The sequence below is a fragment of the Galeopterus variegatus genome, unplaced genomic scaffold, assembly GCF_000696425.1.
Source record: "Galeopterus variegatus unplaced genomic scaffold, G_variegatus-3.0.2 Scaffold6060, whole genome shotgun sequence".
NCBI classification, from domain to species: domain Eukaryota; kingdom Metazoa; phylum Chordata; class Mammalia; order Dermoptera; family Cynocephalidae; genus Galeopterus; species Galeopterus variegatus.
In genome coordinates, this window is record NW_007732171.1 from 49,488 (window position 1) to 70,481 (window position 20,994).

At 44.8% G+C, this 20,994-nt stretch overlaps 2 protein-coding genes across 3 annotated transcripts; one reads left to right on the forward strand and one right to left on the reverse strand.

The window, feature by feature from the left end:
* The first annotated feature begins 13,252 nt into the window (after window positions 1-13,252).
* On the forward strand, window positions 13,253-16,414 carry LAMTOR4 (late endosomal/lysosomal adaptor, MAPK and MTOR activator 4). 2 transcript variants are annotated; one of them, XM_008590380.1, is made up of 4 exons: window positions 13,253-13,337; window positions 13,737-13,817; window positions 15,593-15,710; window positions 16,075-16,414. In XM_008590380.1, exons 1-4 carry the CDS (start codon window positions 13,335-13,337, stop codon window positions 16,170-16,172), a joined length of 300 nt encoding a protein of 99 aa, XP_008588602.1. In that variant the 5' UTR covers window positions 13,253-13,334; the 3' UTR covers window positions 16,173-16,414. The 2 variants fall into 2 exon arrangements, with proteins under 2 accessions (XP_008588602.1, XP_008588603.1); XM_008590381.1 differs by having other exon boundaries at window positions 16,058-16,149.
* Window positions 16,415-16,575: 161 nt separating this feature from the next.
* LOC103605759 (chromosome unknown open reading frame, human C7orf43) lies at window positions 16,576-20,957 on the reverse strand. Its single transcript, XM_008590383.1, has 11 exons — window positions 20,337-20,957; window positions 20,021-20,116; window positions 19,785-19,914; window positions 19,530-19,616; window positions 19,249-19,369; window positions 19,002-19,149; window positions 18,798-18,880; window positions 18,544-18,707; window positions 17,822-17,976; window positions 17,440-17,633; window positions 16,576-17,329 (listed from the first exon to the last, which is right to left on the reverse strand). Exons 1-11 carry the CDS (start codon window positions 20,745-20,747, stop codon window positions 17,176-17,178), a joined length of 1,743 nt encoding a protein of 580 aa, XP_008588605.1. The 5' UTR covers window positions 20,748-20,957; the 3' UTR covers window positions 16,576-17,175.
* Window positions 20,958-20,994: the final 37 nt, after the last annotated feature.

Here is a 20,994-nt window from a genome sequence, read left to right on the forward strand (position 1 = left end):
GATAATGGGAGGGAGAGGACAAGTTCCAAATGTAGGGAAAGGGCACCAACATCAGCACACGCAGATACATAAAGCAAACACTATTAGACCTAAAGAGATAGACCCCAATACAATAATGGGTGGGGACCTCAACACCCCTCTCTCAACATTGGACAGATATCTAGGCAACAAAGCAACAGAGAAACACAGGATTTAAACTTCACTTTAGACCATTTGGACTTGGCAGACATCTACAGAACATTTCATCCAACAACTACAGAATATACATTCTTCTCAACAGCACATGGAACATTCTCCAGGATAGATCACATGTTAGGTCACAAATCGAGTCTCAACAAATGTAAAAATATTGAAATCATTTCAAGTATTTTTTTAGACCACAATGGATTAAAACTAGAAATCAATAACCAATGAAACTCTGGAAACTATACAAATACATGGAAATTAAGCAATATGTTGCTGAAGGACCTATGGGTCAAAGAAGAAATTAAACAGAAAACCAAAAAATTTTTTGAAACTAATTAAAATAAAGACACACCATACAAAAACCTGCAGGATACTGCAAAAGCAGTAGTAAGAGGGAAGTTTATTGCAATAAATGCTTACATCAAAAGAACAGAAAGACTCCAAATAAACAACCTAACATTATACCTCAAAGAACTAGAAAAACAAGAACAAACACCAAAATTAGTAGACAAAAGAAATAATTAAGATCAGAGCAGAATTAAATGAAATAGAGACCAAAAAGGATACAAAAGATCAACAGAATAAAAGGTTGGGTTTTTGAGAAGATAAACAGAATAGACAAACCATTCACTAGGCTAACTAATAAAAAAAAAAGAGAGAGGACTCAAATAATGAAGATCAGAAATGAAAAAGGAGACATTATAACTGATACCACAGAATTACAAAGAATCATTAGAGACTATTATGAGCAATTTTACATCAACAAATTTGAAAACCTGGAGGAAATGGATACATTTCTGGACACATACAAACTACTAAGACTGAACCAAGAAGAAATAGAAAACCTGAACAGACCAATAACAAGCAATAAGTTTGAAGAAGTAATTAGCAGTCTCCCAACAAAGAAAAACCCAGGATCAGATGGCTTTACTGCTGAATTCTATCAAACCTTTAAAGAATAATTAATACCAATCCTTTTCAAACTATTCCAAAAAGTTGAAACAGAGATAGTTTTCCCAAACTCATTCTATGAGGCCTGGCATCACTCTGATACTAAAACCAGACAAAGATACAACAATAAAAAAAAGAAAACTACAGGTCAATATGAGCGTAGATGCAAAAATCCTCAACAAAACATTAGCAAACAGAATACAAAAGCAGGGCCGGCCCCGTGGCGCACTTGGTAGAGTGTGGTGCTTGGGAGCATGGCAGCGCTCCCGCCAAGGGTTCAGATCCCATATAGAGACCGGTCCGCTCACTGGTTGAGTGTGGTGCAGGCACGACACCAAGGGTTGCAATCCCGTTGCCGGTCACGAAAAAAAAAAAGGGGGGGGGGAAAGAATACAAAAGCAAATCAAAAAGATTACAAATCATAATCAAGTGAAACTCATGCCAGGGATGCAAGAATGGTTCAACATATGCAAATCAATATATGTGATACATCACATCAACAAAATCAAGAACAAAAACCATATGATCATCTCAATAGATGCAGAAAAAGTATTTGACAAAATTCAACATCGTTCGTGATAAAGACTGTCAACAAATTAGCTACAGAAGAAAAGAATCTCAACACATTAAAAGCCACATATGACAACCCATAGCCAATATTATCTTGAATGGGGAAAAGATTCCTTTAGAACATGAAGACAAGGATGACCACTCTTACCATTCCTATTTAACATAGTAGTGAAAGTACTAGCCAGAACAGTCAGGCAAAAGAAAGAAATAAAGGGCATCAAATTGGAAAAAAACAAAGTCAAATTGTCCATGTTTGCAGATGACATGATCCTATATATAGAAAACCTAAAGACTCTACAAAAAATTCCCAGAGCTGATAAACGAATTCAGTAAAGTTGCAGGAAACAAAATCAAAACACAAAAATCTAGCATTTTTTTACACCAACAATGAACAAGTAAGAAAAGAAATCAAGAAAGCAAGCCCATTTACAATAGACACCAAATAAATAATAGGAATAAATTTAACCAAGGAAGTGAATGATCTCTACAATGAGAACTACAAATCACTGCCAAAAGAAACTAAAGAAGAAACAAAAAGATGGAAAGACACTCCATGTTCATGGATTGGAAGAAATAACTTTGTGAAAATGCCCATACTCCCCAAAGCAATCTACAGATTCAATGCAATCCCCATCGAAATACCAATGACATTCTTCACAGAAATAGAAAAGACAATCCAAACATTCATATGGAACAACAAAAGACCCCAAATAGCTAAAGCAATCCTGAGTAAATAATAATAACAATAATGCCAGAGGCATTACATTACCTGACTTCAAATTATACTACAAAGCCACAGTAACCAAAACAGCATGGTACTGGCATAAAAACAGACGCTCAGACCCGTGGAACAGAATAGAGAACCCAAAAACCAGTCCACCTGCTTACCACCAAATGATCTTCAACAAAGGCACCAAGAACATACATTAGGGGAAGGACAGTCTCTTCAATAAATTATGCTGGAAAAACTGGATATCCTTATGTAGAAGAATGAAACTAGACCTGTACCTTTTGCCATATATCAAAATCAACTCAAAATGGATTAAACACTTAAATAGAAAAAAACACAGGGGAAACACTCCAGGATGTAGGACTAGTCAAAGACTTTATGAATAAGACCCCAAAAGCACAGGCAACAAAAGAAAAAAGAAGCAAGTGGAATTATATCAAATTACAAATCTTCTGCACAGCAAGGGAAACAATCAACAGAGTAAAAAGACAACATACAGAGTGGGAGAAAATATTTGCAAACCATGCACTCAACAAGGGATTAATATCCAGAATATACAAGGAACTCAAACAATTTACTATAAAAAATCAAATAATCCAATTTTAAAATGGGAAAAGGAGCTGAATAGGCATTTCTCAAAGGAAGACATACAAATGGCCAACAGGTACATGAAAAGATGTTCGACATCACTAGTCATCAGGGAAATGCAAATCAAAACCACTTTGAGATATCATCTCACCCCAGTGAGACTGGCTATTATAAAAAAGACAGAGAATAACAAATGCTGACAAGGACACAGAGAAAGGAGAACACTTCTACGCTATTGGTGGTTCTATAAATTAGTACAGCCATTATGGAAAACAGTATGGAGTTTTCTCAAACAACTACAGATAGAACTGCCATACAAACCAGCAAACCCACTATTGGGTATATACCCAAAGGAATGGAAATCAACATGTTGAAGGGATATCTGCACTCCCATTTTTATTGCAGCTCTATTTACAATAGCCAGGATATGGAACCAACTCAAATGTCCATCAAGGGATGACTGGATAAGGAAAATGTGGTATATATACACAGTAAAACACTCCTCAGCCATAAAAAAGAATGAAATTCTTCCATTCGTAGCAACGTGGATGAGCTTGGAAAAAATTATGCTAATAAGCCAGACACAGAAAAAGAAATACCTCATGTCCTCACTCATAAGTGGGAGCTAGGGGGGAGAGAGAAAGAGAGAGAGGGATGGGGAGAGAGAGAGAGAGAGAGAAGGATCACAGTAATACGCTGAACTTTCAGAAGGAGAGAACAGAACTGTGGTTACTAGAGGTAGGAAAGGGGGAGGTGGAAGGGGGTTAGGGAGAAATTGGTTAATGGACACAAAGAATGATTATGTTTTGCAATGATGAATGTATTAATTATCCTTATTCTATCATCATGTATTGTACACAAATACTGATAACCTCTGTATCCCACAAATGTGTATAATCAATTATTTATCAAACAAAAACCCATAAAATATTTAGGAATAAATTTAACCACAGAAGTGAAAGATTTGTACACTCAAAACTATAAGACATTGATGAAAAATATTGAAGAAGACACCAAAAAAAAAAGGAAAGGAAAAAACCATACTGGATTCAGGTCATACTCATGGTACTTGCTGTATATCTTGCATAAGTTGCTTAACATACTTCTTCTGTAACTAAATTAATCATACCTGCCTTATTTACATTACAAAATAGTTGTGTTGATAAAATATAACCTACAAATGTTCTGAAGAAATGAAATGCACTTACAAGTTCTGGATGAGGCATTATTTCTTCCTCTCTAATATCACTCTTCTTTTTCTCTCTCTTGTTGTATTCTTTTACCTCCTGCCTCCCTTGGCTATTTTTTATGTTTTCTTCCTTTTCTGGTCTTTCTCTTTTCCATCTTCTCCCTCCTCACCTATCTCTTTTCATTTACTTGTTTTTCTAATATCAACAACTGGGTCGGGCATCCTCTAGGATGCTTTGAAGAGCTACTAGCTAATATGGGGAACCCAGGCTCATAGACTAGTAGCTGTGATAATGGTGTCATAAGTACTAAAACAGCAGAGAGGACCTTGCAACTAAATCTGTGCCCACAAAAATTTTCACAGAGGAAGTGGTAGTTAGAAGACATGGAGGAAATTTTTAAAAACCTGGCTAGAGTGTTGGGATGCAGTGGTTAATGAATGTCAGTAATTTCTGAACCCCCATTCTCTCTAAATCTTATTCCAATCAGATGTTGTTCCCAGCATTCCACTGAAACTGCTCTTCTCAAAGTTACCAATGATCGTTATAGTGCATAATCCAATGATCAATCACCTATTGATCATTCTCTGCACCTATCAGCAGCATCTGCACCAACTGACCACTTCCTCCTCACCAAGGTGTGCTCCTCACTAGCCTTCCAGGACATCTCACGTTACTGGTTCCCTCTGACCTCATGGATTGCTCTTTCTTGGCCTCCTTTGCTGGTTCCTCTTCTCCCAACCTCTTGATGTTGGAATGCCCCAATGATTAGTCCCTCATTCTCTTATCTGTTTATACTCACTCCCATGGTAACCTTACCCAAACTTGCAGCTTTAAAGACCATCTGTCTGCCAATTACTCCCAATTTATATCTCTAATCCAGAACTCTTTCTTGAACTCCAGACTCATATGTCTGTCTACTCTAAATCTCCCGTTGGATGTATAACAAAGTTCTTAAACAGTTATGTGCTAAACTGAGCTCCTGATTCCACCCCCACCCCACCCCAGAAATAAACTCTTAGCCTTTCCCATCTCAGTTGATGATAATGCCATCCTTCCATTGGCTCAGGCCCAAAACCATGAAGTCAAACTTGTTTCTTTGTTTTTTCTCATATCCTATATTTGACCCATCAGGGAATCCTATTGGTTTGACCCTCAAAATATGTACATTCATAATCTGACTACTGCTCTTTACCTTTGCTGCTATTATACTGGTCTAAACCACTGTAAACGCTTACCTAATTGGTGTCCTTGCTTCCACACTGCCTCCCCACAGTCTTTTCTCGACACAACATCCAGAATGCTCCTTTTATTTATTTATTTATTTATTTTGTGTGTGTGGAATTGGAAGTAAGCTTTTATTCTGAAATACCAATGACCTGACGAAAGATGTTAGGCAAACCCATCTTTCCAGTAAACCCATCTTTCCTGAAAGAGAATGGCCAGGCTAAAACTGTGGAATATACTATAAAGCATATGTACCTCACATGGCCTGGTTTTCCAAAGCCTTGCAGTTTCAAATATTGACCTTGCAGAGGACTGGAAATTTTCCTCAGGCTATAAGGTCTCTGGTGTAAGATAAAGATTTGTGGCACAGCAAGGTTGCTGGCTCAAGGATAGACTAGTTACTGATTGAAATGTAAAGATACTGGAAAATTGCCAAAGGGAGAAGGAATGTTTGCTAAGATCAAGCTTTTGTTAATTGCCTTACTGGAATATCATCTGACTTGTTTCACTGAGTTACCAGCCTATATTGTTAAACTATAACCCAACCTATGTCTCTTCCTGTAACTTCCCGGTCTGGAAAAAAAATGCAGGAAGAGAACCCCAATTCAGGGTTAATTTCCTGAGGAAGGGTTGCCTCTTGCTGGAGCATTCCCAGAGAAGTTAACCACTTTGGGGCTTCTCACTGCTCCGAAGAGATGAGTTTTGAGTAATCCTTTGCATCTCTGTCACCCAGGGGAAGTGAGGTGACAAATCCGTGGAGGGCGAAGCAACACAAAGCAACATAAAACCATCTCAAAGACTCAGATTTACTGAGGGGTTTTTAAAGAGGGGGGTTGAGGGAATAGAATGTGGGAAGTGAAAAGCAGGAGGGAGGGGGACGTGAGTTGTGGGAGCTCCAAGCAAGGAGCCAGGTGCAAGGTCTTGCCAAGGCTCCGTCTGGTTTCTGTTCCCATCCTTGATGTTATCTTAGGATTTTGCTGGATTTTGATGAGCTTCAGGGTGGAATCATCATAGCTTTATTGATGTCTTCTTTGGTTTCTCAGGATCTGGATAGTATGTGTCCTGTGACAAGTTTGCAATTCCAGGCTAACTTTATTCTTTCGTACAATTGCCTCCCTACTCAAGAGTTACTTTAGTTCATGTTCTCTGTTTGCTGCAGTAAGTGATTCAGCAAAATTTTCAGGGAAGGTTCTTGGCTGACATACTTCCTTAAACTGCATATTTGAGAATGTCTTCTAGTTGCCTTTATACAGAAATGATAACTTGGCAGGGTATATAATTCTTGGTTCAAGATTATTTTCTCTTCAAACTCTATAGATATTGTTCCATTGTCTTCTGGCATTTAGTGTTGCAAATGAAAAATCTGAGGCCAGCCTGACTTTTGCTCCTTTATTGGTAACTTGCTTTCTCTGTCTGGACACTTGTAGAATTTGTTCTTTATCCTTGAAATTTAAAAACACTACCAGAATATGTCTGGGTGTTGCTTTCTTTTCATCAAAATTTAAAGGTACCCTGAGTGCTTTTTCTGTCTGTAGGTCTATTTCACTCTTCAACTCTGGAAAATTTTCTTCAATTAGTTCCTTAATTATTGTTTTAGCTCCATTTGCTTTGTCCTCTATTTCAGGTGTTCCTACCATGCATAGATTGTACCTCCTGGACCAGCCCTCTAGGTCTCTCTTTTTCTCCTCTTTTCTTACCTTGATTTATTTTCCCTTTTTCTCTGCATTCTGTGAAACTTTCTCTTGTTTTGCACTTACTTCAGTAATTCGATTTTGTGGACAATCCAGCTTGTACATTTTTATTAACTCTGTCAGCTGCCTGATACTTTTCGAGCTCTCCGCCCATCAATTCTCTAACACTGCAGATAGTTTATTAAACTCCCTTGTTATACAATTCCTAAACCTTTCTATAGCTTCTATTCCTGGCTCTATATTCATTTCAAGAGGAGGCATTTTCTCGATTACTTAGCTCTGTTCCTTTCTTCTGAACTGCAGTATTATGGCCTTTTCAATAGCTCTTCTTAGCAAAGAGGACTAAAAATGAAGACTCCAGAGTGATCCTTTTAAAAGTGATATCATGTGATTCCTCTGTTCAAACTCCCCAGTGGCTCCCCATTTCCTCAGAACCTGCATTCTCAATGGGAGCAATATCACCCTCAAAGAGATGAAAATTGTTTCATTGTTGGGGGAGACAAGGTGTGATAAAAAATCTGCCACACTACATAAACAAATATGTATTACATTTATGGTATTAAAATTTTATGCGGAGCAATTAGGAAAATAAAATTGCCTAAAAATATTCCTAAGGGGTATAATAATGAAAAAAAGTTTGAAAACCACCAACTCAGAATAAAAAACAACTATACTTCCATGAAGTTGTTACAACAAGCAAACGCAAAGGACATTCTTGGGGGGGAGGGGAGAGAGGGAGGAGGGAGGGAGGTGTCGGTGATGGGCCATAATAATCATATACAGTGTATATTGACAAAATAAAAAAAAAAATAAATAAATAAATAAAAAATAAAAAACAAATTCCTAAACAACCCTACATAATCTGGCCCCTATTACCTCCCTGAGCTTATTTCCTACTGTTCTCCCCCCTGGCCAGTCAGCTTCAACCACATTGGCATCTTTGCTCTTCCTCAATCACATCAGGCACACTATACATGTATGTGCACACACACACACAGACACACACACACACAGAGCCTTTGCATTCACTGCTCCCTCTGCCTTGGATACTCCCCCAGACTTCCTCTAGGCTGACTCTCTCACCTCCTTTCAGTCTTTGCTTGACTCTTCTCAACATCTCCTCAAAGAGAACTCCCGTGACCATCCTAATTAATTCTGCAGCAGAGCAAAGGGTCACTGATATGGTTTGAATGTTTAACCCCCCCCAAAAAAAAGTCATGTTGAAATTTAATTGTCATTGTAAAAGTATTCAGAGGTGATTAGGCCATGAGAGCTGCACCCTCAGGGGGGGGATCGGTGCCATTATAAACTGGCAAGTTCAGCCCTCTCTTGCACTCTCTTGCCGTACCACCCTCCTCCACAGCAAGAAGGGCCCTCACTAGATGCCAGATCTTGGATTTCACAGCCTCCAAAACTGTGAGCCAATAAATTTCTGTTCACTATAAATTACCCATCCTGTGGTATTCTGTTATAGCAGCACAAAACAGACTAAGACAGGCACCCATTCTCTTTGGGTTTTGTGGCCGTGGTGGTGAATTTTATGTGTCAACTTGGCTATGCTATGGCACCTAGTTGTTTGGTCAAACACCAGTCTAGATGCTCCTGTGAAGGTATTGTTTTAGATGTGATTAGCATTTAAATCTTTGAATAAAGCATATTAGCCTCCATAATGTGGGTGGACCTCATCCAATCAGTTGAAGGCCTTAAGAGACAAAACTGAGGTTTCCTGAAGAAAAAGGAATTCTCCTTAAGACCATGACATTAAAAACTCTGCCTGAGTTCCCAGCCTGCTGCCCTGAAGAATTTGGACTCAAGACTACACCATCAACTCTTACATGAATTTCCAGCCTGCCAGCTTGCCCTGCAGATTTTAGACTTGCCAGCCCCCACAATTGCACGAGCTAATTTCCTAAAATAAATCAATCAACAGATAGATAGATAGACACTATTGGTTCTGTTTCTCAGGACAACCCTGACACAATGGTTAACTTATGGCTTGTTTCTGTTAGTTTTGTGTATTTGGTCTTTGCTGCCTCACATAACACTTTTCTGTTCAATACAGGTTATTTTTGTTGTTGTTTGGGGGTTTTGTTTTGTTTTTGCTTTGAAACTAGACCTCCTTGCTTCTCACACACAACCTCCTTCTCTCTCATTTTCCTAGTACCAACTATTACCCCGTCATACTGCCATTGGCAGACTTCCCAACCCCAAACCCGCCTTTCCTGGTTCTCTTAATTCTGACATGTTAACTCAGCACTTATTGAAGATTATGGTTTAATAGCAATGTTCTTGGAGAATAAAATGTTGAAGGCATCACAGCCCTGACCCACAAGCTCCTCAGCTTTTAAGTAAGATAAGCAGTAAGGGTTGCGGTAGATGTTGTAAGTGCTACACTAGAGATATCAGCCCCTTAAGTATTTGTGGAACAAGGTATGTGTGTTGGGAGAAAGTAATGAGTGGGGAACTAAATGTGTGTGTGTTTCCAGTCAGGCTGTACTAGGAGGTATTGGCTGAAAGAAGAAGTGTTGGGACAGGAAGGAGGAGGCCAGCTCTGCTGTTTGAATGGACTTAAACAGGTTGTCTCACATGTTAGGATTTGTTCCCTGCTTTTCAAAAAAGGAAAGCACTGTGGAAGGGCAAAAAGCAGTTAGAGAGCATGAGACCAAAGAAAAAGTCTCCAAAAACCAGAAAAAAATCCCGGTAGTTACTGAGAGTACAAAATAGAAAAAAAAAAAAATTAAATTTGTAGGTTAGCAATGTGCTAGACGCTGGAATTTAAAAGGTGGACCAGGTCCTTTTCTTCCAGGAACCCATAATCTAAGACAAAATGAGCACCCACCTGCATGGCTCACTCCCTGCAGTCTCTGCTCAGCTGTCACTTCCTCAGAGAGGAAGATCCTGCCCACCTGATACAAAATAGCACACCCATCACCACCACCACCCTGACCATCTATATCCTCTTATTCAATTTTTTTCCCCAACTTTTTATCTTTTTTTGGCAGCTGGCTGGTATGGGGATCTGAACCCTTGATCTTGGTGTTATGACACCATGCTAACTGAGCTAACCAGCTAGCCCTGTTTTTTTAACTTTTTATTCAAGTGTAATAAGCATACAGAAAAAAATTCATACACCATAAGTGCACGGTTCACTAAATTTTTATAAATTGAACACAGGCACAATACCAGCTTTCAGATCAAGAAACAGAGCATTACCAGCCCACATAAGCACCCCTCTTGTCCAGCCTCAACCCTTCCCCCCATGGTTACCCGCTATCCTAATTTCTAACAGCATAGATTAGTTTTGCCTGTTTTTGTATTTTACATAAATGAAATCATGCAGAATGTATTTTTTAATGGCTGATTTCTTTCACTCAACATCAAGTTTATGAGATTCATTCATGTCATTATGTATAATTTTAGTTTATTCAGTTTCATTGCCATAGATTAGTTTTGCCTGTTTTTGTATTTTACATAAATGAAATCATGCAGAATGTATTTTTAATGGCTGATTTCTTTCACTCAACATCAAGTTTATGAGATTCATTCATGTCATTATGTATAATTTTAGTTTATTCAGTTTCATTGTTCTAGAGTGTTCCATTGTGTAAATGTGACACAACTTATTTATCCATACAACCATTGGTGGGCATTTGAATAGTTTCCAATTTTTCATTATCAAGATTAAAGCTTCTATGAACATTCCAGTACATGCCTTTGGCTGAACATTGTACACATTTCTGTTGGGCATATACCTTGGAGTGAAATTGCTGGCTCACAGGACCAACTTCATTTTTTAAAAGATTGTACAGAGAAAGAAAGACACAGAGACAGAGAAAGACTTAGAATTAAAATCGTTCCATTGATCTTCTTTATCATTTTGCCATAAATAAATATATGTGCATATATACATTATTTTGTTTTGCATGTTTTTGCACTTGATGTAAATGAAACTCTACTCTGTTTCTTCACAGCACTTCTCACCACTGAACAATTTATTTTCTTATCTGTTTATTATTGTCTGCCTCACCCCTCCTCTCTGTCACAGCTCCTTGAAAATAGTAAAATATGTCCTGTTTTGATTAACTGCTGTACCCCCAATTCCAGGAAGAGTGTCTGACACATAGAAGGTGCTCAACAAATTCTTGTTGAAAGAAAAAGCAAGAAACTTTGATCTCTACATGAGTGGTGTGATTCAAGCTGTTTGTGAAAAGGAAATAATTCTAAATGGCTGATGAACATTGTTCTGCTAAGGGTTACTCTGTGTCACTAAAACCGAGAGCAGGAAGTTTCGAGGTAAAATCAGATGTAGCTGGCCCGTAGAGCAATGGAAGAGCATTGGCCTCAGCATCAGGATACTTAAGACTGCTGGTTCTGCCACTTGCCAGAGGTGTGCGGGTGAGCAAGGCTCAACCTCTCTGCACTTCCTCATCTGCAAAATGCGGATACTATTCCAGGGTGGTTAATGGGGATACAATTACAGGATTGTTAACAAGAGGATTAGGTAAATGTATGGATGAAACTCTAAACAGTAAGTGCAAAGAAAATGGTACTACAAAGTGTCATCAATATCTAAGGCCAGGGAAGACCCTGAAAATTAAGCATTTTCACAGAACTTTCTCTACATCGTCCTTTAATTATACTTTATATTATAAATTTGCCTCATTTTAAAAAAGGCATCCACCTTCTTTAATTATCTGTTTCTCCGCAAGCAACAGCACCTCGTTTCTTTAATTGAGATATAATTCACATACCATAAAATTCACCATTTCATACTACACAATTCAGTGATTTTCAGTACATTCACAAGGTTGTGCAACCATCACCACTATCTAATTTCAGAACATTTTCATGAAACTCTGCACCCGTTAGCAGTCACTCCCCATTTCCTCCTCCCTCACCCCCAAGCCGCTGGCAACCACTAATCTGCTTTCTGTCTATAGATTGGCCTCGTATAGACATTTTATATGAATGGAATCTCGCAATACGTGGCCTTGTGTGTCAGGCTTCTTTCACTCAGCATAATGTTTTCAAGGTTCGACCATGTTGCAGCATGTATCAGTACTTCATTCCATTGAGAATGCATGTTCTGAGTGAAATGAATTTAAACAGAGGAATGACCTATCACTTTTAAAACGAGCACTCTGGCTGTTGGGTTGAATAATATTCCATTGTGTGGATAAACCAAATTTTATTTATCCATTTGTCCGTTGAAGGACACTTTGGGCTATTATGAATAGTGCCGCTGGGAACATTCATGTACAAGCTTTTGTGTGGACACGTTTTCAGTTCTCTTGGATACACATCCAGGAATGGAATAGCTTAGTCATATGGTCACTCTACGTTGAACTGGTAACTCTGGTAACTCTATGTTGAACTTGTTGAGGAACTGCCAAACGCCCGGACAAGTATTTATTGTTTTATTTCTAGAGTCAGTCTTCATTTTACTTCACCAACACCACCTAGTCACATTAGTGTTGCAACAGATCTAGAAACTATATAAATTAATACAAAAAATGTCCTATGTTTACATGTATTTTGTGGTGCTCATACATATTAAAGTGACCCCGAGGTACTGTTTCTAATTTTTCCCGGCAGAGATTATTCAGTATTGCAGCCGCGTTGAGGACTCAATTCACCATCACAAGGTTCCTCACTGAACCTGGGGATGAAAAACTACTTTGGGAACAAAAGTGACTTCAACAGAGAGCTGCCTTAAGTAGGCATAACAGTAGCATTTGAACAGCTTTTACCATGCATTGCACGTAATTTCATTTTATTCTCCCGTTTTAGGGTGAGGACAAACCCGGGAAGTTACGGGTTGGCGGCCACTCCAGCTCAGGAAGAACCCGGCGTTCTGCGGTTCTGCCTCAGCCTGCCCTCCCCCATCCCGCCCCTCCCGGCCCCACTCAGGCCGTCCCCCTCCGCCACGCTCTCCCCTCCTCCTCGCGCTCTGGCACTGAGGGGCGGGGAGATGGGTGTCACAGAGGGTAGTGACCAATCCGCGTGCGTCTCCGGGAGGCGGCGCTCTGCATTGGCTGACTAAGTCTGATGACGTAGCTACGGCCCAATCCGCGTGGTGGGGACAGAGCTAAAGGTCGGTAGCGCAAAGTAGTGGGAGGAGACTGTCTGGGGGAGCACGTGACGTGGCCCTGGAGCCGGAAGCTACCTATCTGGTAGGGAGCTCCTCAAGCACCTAAGGCTGCGATGGTGAGTGAGGGCGCATGCGCGGGAGTATATGCCGGGGGTTCAAGGTCCCTGTTCCCCAATCTCTCTGGTCCCACTGTCCCTGGTTGCCCCTTTCTGGGCGTGCACTCCGCCCTCACCTCCAGTCCGACCCAGGACGGCGAGGGAATGGAAATGGGAGGGGTGGCCACGTTGAAGGATCTGTTGGAGGGTGTTCAGGGGCTAGCGCCAGAGGCGGGGTACGAAGGGGTTGCGGGGAGGGGTCAGTGTGGATGCGAAGGCCCCGTAGAGTAAGCAAAGTTGGGATGTGGAAGGTCAGGGGATCCCGGGGACCGAGAGTGAGGGCAGATGGAAGCCCTGGAGGATCACTGTTGAGGGCCATCCTAGAGCATCCTTCTCACTGCTTGCATCTCTACCCCCTAGACTTCTGCACTGACCCAGGGGCTGGAGCGAATCCCAGACCAGCTCGGCTACCTGGTGCTGAGTGAAGGTGCAGTGCTGGCGGTGCGTTCTGGGAAAGGGAGGGGGCCCCTAAGTACACATGGCCCGTAACCCCTTCTTTTCTTAGCCTGTACTTGGTGTTCTGCCTGCCATATAGCAAGCTTTCAGTCATCAATTAAATAAATCTCTGGAATCTTAGTCGCCCAACTGTTCTGAGATAAAAAAGGTTTACTAACCACCAAAGTCCCGCAACTAGTTACAGGTTTGTTGATAACTGATATTACCAGAGTTTTTCTCAAGTATGTTTTTATTTGGTATTTCTTGAAAGAGTCTTTTGTATTTTGCTCCATAGTACAATATAGTGTTAGCTCTCTAGAAGCTTTTGCTTTAGCTAGAGAGACAAGTCTTAAGGTTAAAGGTTGGAAGCAATGCAAATGGTAAAGACTACCGAAGGAGTCCAGAATATGAAGGATTCAACCCTTCGTGTTATAACTTGTGTTATGGCGAGGAAACTCTTGAATGTGGGAATTCAACTGAGCTTAAAGGACAAATGGTTGAGAATGAGAGAGAAAAAAGGAGAATATTCAGGGCTGGGAGGTGAACATATTTTCAGGAGTATGACACTAGCCTGTCTGAACTGGTGATGGGTTTATGGTGAAAAGATTTGGAAAGGTTTGGGGGAAGAAGAGGATATAGTAAGGAAAGGATCTGCTTGTGGAGGGCTTTCACGGCCAGGTTAATGCATTTGGACTTAATATTGACGGTAAGAGGAGCTCTGAAGGTTTTTTGAACAGAAACATGGCCCAGTGAAATGGTTGGACAAGATTGTTAGTGGTGTGAAAATGAAGATGGGCTGGAAGGGGAGTAATGTGGGTATGCCTGGGCTGGTGAGAAAGAACAAGGAGAGAAGAAATTTTAAAGGTAGAATCAATATATCCTGGTAATGACTAGATAGAGGTAACAGAGGAGATACTTCTCCATCCAGTAAGACTTTGAACTCGGAAGCCTAGAGCAATAGGGACACCTTAACAAGCAGGAAATCAAGAAAGGAAGTTGTTTGGGAGGGAGGTGGATAAAGGAAGTTTTGATGACCCAACTTTCGACACTGAGTTTCATGTAGAACGATAGCAGTTAATATGTTACTAGGAGTTGCTCTAAGCAGGTCCCCAGTATTATCTCAGGTAACCCTCACAACAAGCCCATAAGGTAAGTACTATTGTCCCCAATTTACAGATGAGGAAACTGACGTACAGAATGTCTGAGAGAGCAAAGGGAGCTAATAAACTTAACATAATGGTAGGCCCATATTGAAGGGGTGGGAAAAGGAAGTGAGACAGTCACCAGAAAAGAGGAAGCCCAGACCACTGTCACATCACTTACACAAGGGATGGGAAGAGGGGGAAGTTGAAGAACAAAGGGGATGTTTATGTTTCAGTTTCTGTAGACAGGGCAACAAGTGGGAAGACTGAGAAAAAAGGTGGAACCTTTAACAAGTAGGTGGTGGACAGGCATTGATTTGGGACAATGTGGTTTTATCAAATAGGTGGGGGACAAAATGGGAAATCCAGTTTCAAGGGGTTAGAACAGTTAGTAAAGAGGTGGATGAGTCGCTGTTCATCAGAGGAAGCCCAGTAGTGTAAGGATAAGAAACAGGATGACATGAAAGTGACAACACCATAGGGAGGTTTTAGTTTGGTTTTTCCAAAACTGAGTGATCCGGGGGCATTGGAAAGTGGAGAGGGAGACATTACGAGTACAAAAGCCAAAGGGACTGTGTGGTATTCCTTCCCAATTTTGTGCCTTAATTTCTGCCCCCTCCCTCCTCCGTCTGTGTGCAGTCATCTGGGGATCTTGAGAATGACGAGCAGGCAGCCAGCGCCATCTCTGAGCTGATCAGCACGGCCTGCAGTTTCCGGCTGCACCATGGCATGAATGTACCCTTCAAGCGCCTGTCTGGTGAGCCCCTGCCCTGGTGGGTGGGTGGTAGGGGGGTGCTTCCAGAGGCTTCTTTCCTCCGTGGAACAACACCTGTCTCCTTCTTACCAACCTCTCACCATCTCCTCCTGAAGACCCTAGTCTGGCCACTTTCTTCCCTTTGGGATTCCTCTTGTATCACAATTGAGAATGAGAAAGCAAAAAAAGGGAAGGGGATTTAACAGAGGCCTCTTATCTTCAAGTCTCTGGACCTTGAACCATAGCATTTCTTTGGCTTTTGATTGCAGCCAATTTGCGGGTGATCCTGTGGAGGCCGTTGTACCAGAGCCTAACTCTGTGCTCCCTTCCCTCTCCTGGGGTGGGGGAAGGTGTGTCTCTCCTCCAGTGGTCTTTGGAGAACACACGCTGCTGGTGACCGTGTCAGGACAGAGGGTATTTGTGGTGAAGAGGCAGAACCGAGGCCGGGAGCCCATTGACGTCTGAGCCTGCCAGATGGCAAGGGTCGAAGTGGATTGGGCCCATGGGCCTCTGATGAAAGAGGCACAAACGTTCTTCACCTCTTCCTTGGCTTGGTGCTAGAACTAAGGCCTTCTGCTCACCCACCAACCCCACTCACCTGGAGAGCAAAGGCTTGGGAACTTTGCACTATGTTGAGGAGAAGGTGGGCAAGGGGAATTCCCTCTTCCCTCCCTCCCTCCTAATAAACATGAGTCTGATGTTCCCAGGCCCATGGATGTGTGTATGGGGGGAGGGGGCTGCAGTGGGGGCAGGCAGGCAATCAGAAAAAAATGGGAGGGGAGCGGAGGGGAGCTGTTTGCATGTTGAAGGCAATCATCCTGAGCTCCTGTGGTCTCTGCTCCATCCATCAACACACAAACACCAGTCATTCTTCTCCCTCCTGAACAGGCCTTTAATAGTCTTATTTCAGTGGGAAGCAGGGTTGGAGAATAAGTTACAGAAACAGACAAAAAAAGAAATACAAATTAAAGTGCTTCGGGCTGCAAACGTAAACATGAGGGGCAAAAGGAGGCCACCTAGCTATTTCCCCGACCCCTGAGACAGGAGAGTCATTGTCGGGGTCCCTTTACCATCACCACCCTCTAATCTCAGCCCTGTGGGTGGGTGGGAGGGAATGTCAAAGGTGGGAAAGAACTTAATAGGAATGAGGAAAATACTTTGTAAACTTAGAACCAGGGTAAAGGACAGGGCCAAGGGAGCTCTTGGAGGCCTTTGCTCTGGCCTACGGGTGGGGCCAGCCCCCCCAGCAGGGACTCGGGGAAATACTGTTGGCTTCATGCTGCAGCAATACCTATCCACTTCCCAGCTTCTTCCCCCATCCCTCATCAGCAGACACAAGACAGGCAGCTCTGCTGGGCCTCTTCACCCAAGGTGGGAGGCATCCCAGGGCACCACGGCCTGGGAGCGAGGACCCCCTTGGAGGCCTGCAGTTTCTGGAGTGTATGAGGTTAGCAGGGCCGGCATGGTGCTACTTGACAGGCTCCACCACCAGGACCTTGCACTCGCGCTTGGCAATCTTGTCCAGAGAGAGCACAGCCTTGTCCGGGGGCAGATAGAGGGGGCGGCCGACAGGGGAGGCCACAGGGGGTGTGATGGCCCTGCGCTCCATCACACTGCCCGACCTGGGAGGAGGCAGAGGCTGTGGGCTCTGTTCAGACCCAGCACCCCTCCCTGCCCCTTCTCTGGTTCCAGCCTCTCCCGGTCCAATGCCATGCCTCCCCTAGTTCAGTACCTCATGAGGTGGCTGCGAGAAGGCTGTTGGTGGGAGAAGGACTGAGAGCGGCCCAGGCTAGCCTGGTGCCTCTCCACCAAGTCCCGGACGGCAGGGCTGCTAGGGCTGCTCTTGCGAGAGAGGGGCCGGGCCTCGGGCGGAGGGTGGGACACACTGGCAGTGAACTGCAGCTTCAGCTTCATGTGCTGGCTCAGCTGAGATGGGAAGACACACATGAGCAGCCCAGCTCAGCTTCCAGGGCCCAGATCTTTCAATTTAGCTTCCGCATCTGACAGACTGATGTTGGTTCTAAATTCCACCTTCCCTCTGCCCAACCTTTTAGTGCCACCCATTATATTTCATCCATAGAAGCTAGGCACAGCCCAGACCCTCCCCAGCCTACCTCAAAGAGCCCTGTCCTCAGAGCCTGGAAGGCCACACTGAAGGTGAGCGCACTGCCCTTCCGGGAAAAGCCAAGGTTGTTGAGGGGTGTGTGGCAGACAATCGAGTCCAGGGCTGCCTGCATGGCCCGGTGCTCCTCCTCACACAGCTGCTTTCCTGGGGGCAGAAACAGGCACCAGTAAACACTGTACAGCATTCCTCAGTTCCCAGAGGGCCACCACGAACACAGTCTCATTTGACCCTCAAAACCACTCTGTGAAGTAAACTGCGTAAATGTTCTCTTTTGTCCTGTGTTATAGATAACAATAGCCAATACTGTGTGCTGAGCTCTGTTCTAACACTTCACACATACTAACTCATTAATTTGCATAACAACCCCATGAGGTATTTGCCCTTTTTCAGAGATGAGGATTCTGAGACCCAGACAGTTTAAGTAACTTACCCAAGGTCACGCAGCTAGTAAATGAGAAAGGTAGAACTCATACCAGAGAGCATAGCTCCAGTGTCTCTGCCCTTGAAATCACTCTGTTCCAGTGCCTCTCTAAACTCTCCATCTGTGACACTGGAGATCACCCAGGTACAGAGCTGAAGCTGCCTGCCGCAAGTCACCCATTGTGGTGGGGCTGGCACCAGGTTTGAGCTTTTTCATGGTCCTACCTCCATGACTTCTTCCTTTCCCCTCTCCTCCCTTGGGACAAGGTCCCAGCCTGGCAGCTGACCTACCAGCCTGTGCATGCTCTGGGGTCCACACGAGCCTCACGGCAAGGAAGTCTTGGAGATTGTTGAGCAGCGTGTAGGTGACAGTGAAACGCTCATAGGTCCGAACAGGAGACTCACAAGAAGCAGTCATCACAAAGCAGGGGCGGTCTAGGCGGACGCTGGGCAGGCTAGGAGCAGTGAGAGAGGGAAGCTGGATGTGTATGTCAGGCAACAGAGGTCAAGGGGATGGTGCCTGGCAGGGGAGCCCATACACTCACCGGTAGTGTGTGTAGATGCTCTGGGTGAAGGGCAGCTTCGGAGTAGACCACTGAACCACAGCAATCAGGGGAACTTCTAGGCCCTGCAGGAGGGACAAAGGATGGGAGACTTCACAGGTATTTGAGTCCCCCTCCCATTTTTAGTCAACCCCCTGGTTTTTCCCTCCCACTACTCTTTGTTATCCTTTTTCCTTTCATGCTCACCTCCTTGGCCCCAGGAGGGGGCTGCTCACTCCCTCTCAGCTGAAACAGGAAGTTGTGTTCCTCCAGGGCACTAAGTGGGCAGGGGAAGCAGCCAGAGGTACCAGGGAGCCGGCAGAAGGAGCCCATAGAGACTTCCCCAGACTGGTGACTAGTTCGGAAGAGAGGAAGACAGGGCATGATCTCCCCATGCCAGAGCTTGGCCCCTGCCCCCATGCCTACCACTTCACAGCCCTGCCCAGGATCTCACCAGACATTGTCCACCAGCAGCACAGAGCCATCAGGCATGACAGGTAGATAACTGGCATTGAAGTTAGGGAGGATTCGGATATCCCAGATGGAGATTTCCTCCTGGGAGGAGCTGTTCAGCACTGTCAGAAGTAACCAGCTCAGCTCAGAGTAGCTGGACCCCTAGGGCCCCACCTTTACCCAGAAAGAAACAGACCTACCCCCACCAGCCTGCCCAGAGTAACTGCCACCTAATCCATTCCCTTGCTGCTACCCAAGACTTGAGCCAGCCAATCTGCTCACCCTTGAGCACAGTCAAGTGTTTTCCAGCCACAGTGAACTGCCGGCATTTCAGAACCGGAGGGGGCAGCAGAGTCAGCAGGGTGCTCACTGCGGGAGAAGACGGAGACAAGAAATGATGGTCTGGGTGCAGACCTCACCTCCAACCCGCAGTTCTAGTCTTCCTCTTCTCCCCCAGCAGGCACTTTCCAATATCACCCCTTCACTCTGTCCCTAAAATCCAAGACTAGCCCTTCCCCTCTGCATTCTCCTTCCCACCTTGGGCCTTGAAAGCACTCTGCTCGCCCCGGAAAGTCTCCCCAGGAGACCGTGTCTGCAGCAAGCGCAGGTAGCCTTGATCTCTGACCTCTGGTGCCTCAACTTCCCGCTTCCACACGGTCACTACAATCTGGGTACAGGGGACACAGGACCACAGTCAAGAGAATTAACAGACAGCCAAGACTTGAAACGGTGTCTGAATTTGGAACAACCGCACCACCCTTTGCCAGTCTTACCTTGGCCTTAGGTGTCCCTGGGGGCAGTCTATCCAGTGAAACAGTGAGTGGGAAGATGACCTCATCTGTGGACACAATCGGTTCCTCCACAGGCAGCTGGGGTTGTGAAAGGGGTGAAGAGGTCAGGAAGGGTCAAAAAGGCAGCCTGCGGCCATTCCCTTTCTGATCTGCAATCCATGCAGTCCTTTGTGCCCTCCCCTCTCTTCCTCGGTCGTCTGCCTCCTGCCTTAGGCCCCCAGCGTCCGTCTCCCATGCTGTCTTTGGCACCCAGCAAGCCGCCCCTCCGCCCTTTGCCGTGTCAACACAAGTTCCTCACCGTGGTCGCTCCCTCTGAGGTAGCAGGGCCTGGGCCGTGGGTAAGAAGGGGACTGCAGCCTCGGAACAACCCTCCACCTCCAGGATCCCCTCCCCCTGGGAGTTCTGGGTCCTGGTCGCCGGAGCCACCGCCCCCTGGTGCCCCACCTCCAGCGCTGACCGAGGCCAGGGCGGCCAGGGCAGTTGCCAGTTCTGCCCAGGCTCCTCGAGAGCCCAAGCCCGGGCCGCCCCCGGCGCCAGACGCCGCGCCGCCTCGGCAGCGCAGCACCAGCAGGAAGCGAACAGTCTCCCCCAAGTACAGATGGTTGCGCCGGGGCAGCGCCCGGTACCGGCCGGGGTCCCCCGCCAGCTCCGCGCGCGGCGGCAGCGGCACGGCCGGGAAGTACATCGAGTAATCGCACTGGGACTCCATGGGGAGGCGAAGACGGGGCAGCCGGGGGCCGGGAGTGGGGCGAAGTGGGCCGGGACCGGAGACCAGCCCCGGCGGAACCCGCGGAGGACAAGGGAGGCCCCCGGGGGTGCGTCCAGTGAGTCCTGACACCGGAGGAGTGCTGCGCGCGGCCGGGGCGGCCCAAGAGCCCAGCCCGGTCCGGGAACCGGGGCAACGAACCCGGAACCAAGACCCGGCGGGGACGGGACCGGGGTGCGGAGCCGAATGA

What these genes read in the sequence shown, in the direction of transcription:
- LAMTOR4 (XM_008590380.1), top strand. An exon ending in GTGAAGGTGCAGTGCTGGCG is followed by an intron (nt 13,818 to 15,592) that starts GTGCGTTCTGGG and finishes GTCTGTGTGCAG; the next exon opens with TCATCTGGGGATCTTGAGAA. An exon ending in ACCCTTCAAGCGCCTGTCTG is followed by an intron (nt 15,711 to 16,074) that starts GTGAGCCCCTGC and finishes TCTCTCCTCCAG; the next exon opens with TGGTCTTTGGAGAACACACG.
- LOC103605759 (XM_008590383.1), bottom strand. Translation starts at nt 20,747, where the DNA reads ATGGAGTCCCAGTGCGATTACTCGATGTACTTCCCGGCCGTGCCGCTG. An exon ending in CCTCAGAGGGAGCGACCACG is followed by an intron (nt 20,117 to 20,336) that starts GTGAGGAACTTG and finishes TCACAACCCCAG; the next exon opens with CTGCCTGTGGAGGAACCGAT. An exon ending in CCCAGAGCATGCACAGGCTG is followed by an intron (nt 17,977 to 18,543) that starts GTAGGTCAGCTG and finishes TTCTGCCCCCAG; the next exon opens with GAAAGCAGCTGTGTGAGGAG.